This window comes from Anomaloglossus baeobatrachus, chromosome 1, assembly GCF_048569485.1.
Source record: "Anomaloglossus baeobatrachus isolate aAnoBae1 chromosome 1, aAnoBae1.hap1, whole genome shotgun sequence".
NCBI lineage: Eukaryota > Metazoa > Chordata > Amphibia > Anura > Aromobatidae > Anomaloglossus > Anomaloglossus baeobatrachus.
The window spans coordinates 648,777,760-648,781,390 of NC_134353.1; the positions used below are offsets into that span (position 1 = coordinate 648,777,760).

Consider the following 3,631-nt stretch of genomic DNA (forward strand, 5'->3'; position numbering starts at 1 on the left):
TTGAGAAAGTCCAACGCAGGACGAAACGTGCGTCTGGTAGCAGGCAGGTGAATTCCACGGATTCTGCACATAGGTAATGCACATCTAAACCCATTCTTTATACCATATTAATTGCAGCACTCTCACTTTAGAGCACTATGCACTTTATATTTTTGATGGCTGTGCATAAGGAATATTTATGAGAAACATTTTGTAGGTTTATCAGGCTATATATTTATTGATATTTGAAATGACTTTATTTATTTGTTAGATATTTTTTCTACCTATTTATTGTAGTCCCACGGGTATTTATATTTGCATATACTGCCTCTTGAATTTCCTTATCTATTATTGAATATTTTTGCTCCTCTACTGTTTTTAATTGTCAGTTTATTTTTTAATATTTATTCAAATAAAAAATACATATATTTTATTTCATGGTGTTTTGATCCTTAGGGGCAGGTGTATACTATTTATCTGTCCATGGGGGTCTTTTTGGGATAAACATGTCAACTGTTAGTACATTTTTTTCCTGTATTTTGTAGCCCTGCCATGCATTGATTTCACTAAAAAAAAAAACGCTGGGCACACAAATGCACCAAAAACACACCAAAACGTGCTTTTTTTGCCAGAAGGTGTAGATTTTTATGCTGATAATTTCTGCACACAAAACTTAGCGTACACACATACCTTAATTGTTCTAATTTTTAATGTCTCTGTCTTTAGTGTTCTTCACTAGGTGACACTTTTATTGTAGAATTCCGACTGGCTTTAATAATTTGTATGCATGACAATATAATAGTGCCATTTAGAGGGATGTCATTTACAGCATACTGCAAGGACCCAGTTATAACTGCAGCATGTAACTTAGAAGACTAAGGTCAGACACAATAAAAATCCAGGGTCTGACCCCCTGATCATTAAAAGGTTTATCTGGGTCTTGAAAATCCCTCTTCACACATTACAACTTTTGTTTATTTTTTAAACAAACTACGCTATGCTTACCTTCCCCAGGTCTAATACTGAGTCACCACCACTGCTCTCAATGTCTGCTATTGTGTGCAGCGGTGACATCACGTCAACAGCATTGTAGCCAATAACTGACCTCAGTAGCTATGCTTGCATTGACGGTATGAGGCACTCAGAGATGTTGAGATCACTGATTGGCTGCAGCGCAATCAATGGGACATCAGCACTGCAGAGAATAACAGATTCCGGGAGAAGGGTTGGAGACTCAGTTCCGGACCAGGGAAAGATTGGCAAAAAAACAGTTTCAAACATCAGTGGAGGAGACAGAGGCATTCCAAAAAAGGAAAACCTCTTTACATGATGGCAAATTTTATCAAAATGCCATCATTTAATAAGATGAGAAAATGCTTTTAATTAAAAATATTGCAGACTTACCACAGCAAGGAAGAATGAAAGTGTCTGAAACAGGAGGTTGAGTAGGATAAGGTATCATTGCGCAATGTGTTAGTAATTGAGAACATCAAACACTGTGCTCTATGGAAGTTCCCGTAACTATGTTGGCTATCCCACTCCGAAATGGTGCTCCATAAAAGAACACAAAAATGATACTTCAGGTTCTTTGGGTATATGTTATAGTCTGGATAGTTTACCAAGTATATACACTGTGTATTTTGCTTTTTGATGCAATACATTTTTTTTACGAAGAGACCAATATAATTGTGAATTCTTCCAGGACAAGTTTTTGACCATGGAAGGAAAAGAAAATCTGACAAACATGATCACTACTTTTATTATTATCGGATTCCCTTCCTCTCATCCTATTCAGATTCTCTTCTTCTTCCTTTTTCTCTTCATGTACATCTTGACAACGGTTGAAAACCTTCTGGTCATACTCATTATCTGGACTAGCCGAAATCTACACAAACCCATGTATTTCTTTCTTGGAAATTTGTCATTCTTGGAGGCGTGGTATGTAACAGTCACAGTCCCCAAATTATTGTCCATATTCCTCACAGAAAATAATCGGATTACATTGACCGCCTGCATGACACAACTCTATTTTTTCCTCTTCTTGGGCTGTACTGAAGGTGTACTCCTAACCATCATGGCATATGATCGATACGTAGCTATCTGCAACCCTTTGCATTATGTCACTATAATGAACTGGCATTTCTGCTTTCTTCTGGCATTCGGCACCTGGATCACTGGCTTTGTGATATCTATAATCAAGATTTACTTTATTTCTCAGCTAACTTTTTGTCGGTCAAACTTGGTCAACCATTTTTATTGTGATGTGTCTCCAATACTCAACCTCGCCTGCACAGATATGAAGAAAACTGAATTTGTAGACTTTATTCTTGCCCTTGTCATCCTCTTAGGGCCACTTTTGCTAACTTGCTTTTCCTATATGTGCATTTTAGCAACAATCATTCGAATCCCACATTCCAGTGGCCGTAAAAAAGCTTTTTCCACTTGTGCTTCTCATTTGGTTCTTGTTGTCATCTTCTACTCAACAACGCTTTTCATGTATGCTAGGCCAAGCAAGGCTCAGTCGGTTAATTCCAACAAACTGGTGTCTGTTGTTTACACGGTGGTAACACCCTTCCTAAATCCAATCATCTATTGCCTAAGAAACAAGGAAGTGAAGGAGGCTGTCTACAAACTTCTGAAAAGCTGAAAGGACGATATGATTTCTAATAAAACCCTAAAAAAAATTTTTTAGATGCCTAATTTTGACAAACCATAATTGAAAGAGGTTGCCATATTAATTATTTAAAATTATTAAAATTGCAAAGTGCTTGTAAATACAAACAACTTTGCAATTTACTTGTTCTCAAAAATTATCTTTCTTCTCAAGAGTAGAGATGAGCGAACCTCTGAAGGTTCGAGTTCAGTCCGGTGAACGGACGCTGCGTTCGAGTTCGGTTCGGTGAACCGTTCGACGAACCTCTCGAACCCCATTGAAACCAATGGCAGGCAAACACAAACACATAAAAACACATTATAAATGTACACATACAGTTAATAAACATTGCCATAACACTTACAGGTCCCCGCAACGCGTCCTGCACTCTGTCTCCCGCCGCTTTTCCTTCCGATAATTGCTGCGTCCTCCCGGTAACCAGCACTGATGATAGGACCTATCGTGATGTCAAAATAGCATGTGACCAGTCACGTGTCTATTATATCATTGGCTACAGACTGGTCACATGGCTATGACGTCATGCTAGGTTCTGTCAGTGCATCTCTCCGGTACGTGGTGCTCGTTCCAGCATGTCCGTATACCGGCGTAATGCTCTGGCACATGGTCGACTCCTCGTTCCTGCATGTGGGCGCCCTTTACAGAGTCAGCCCACATGCATGGACTAGCTGTCACAGCCGGTAAATTGCAGCATCGGGAGACACATGATTGTAGCACCGTTGCTATGGTAACCCGCCTGTCAGCGGTGATGTCACCGCTTACAGCACGCAGCTTCTGATCCCTCACTGAGGGAATAGACTGCACGGGAACAGCAGCATTCTTCCTCCCATGCAGTGCTATCTGATGTAGCAGAGCTGCATGGGTTGAAGGAGAAAGAAGACAGAAAACCATGGATCGTGGAGGGCTGACAGGGAGTAAAAACATGGAGTCTCTAAGTGTGTCTGTGTATTTATTTCTATTAAAGTATTTTTTCTCTGTGTG

At 39.6% G+C, this 3,631-nt stretch overlaps 1 protein-coding gene across 1 annotated transcript; it reads left to right on the plus strand.

The window, feature by feature from the left end:
* Positions 1 to 1,696: 1,696 nt before the first annotated feature.
* LOC142245200 (olfactory receptor 6B1-like) lies at positions 1,697 to 2,626 on the plus strand. Its single transcript, XM_075317737.1, has one exon. The coding sequence runs from the start codon at positions 1,697 to 1,699 to the stop codon at positions 2,624 to 2,626; it is 930 nt and encodes a 309-aa protein (XP_075173852.1).
* Positions 2,627 to 3,631: the final 1,005 nt, after the last annotated feature.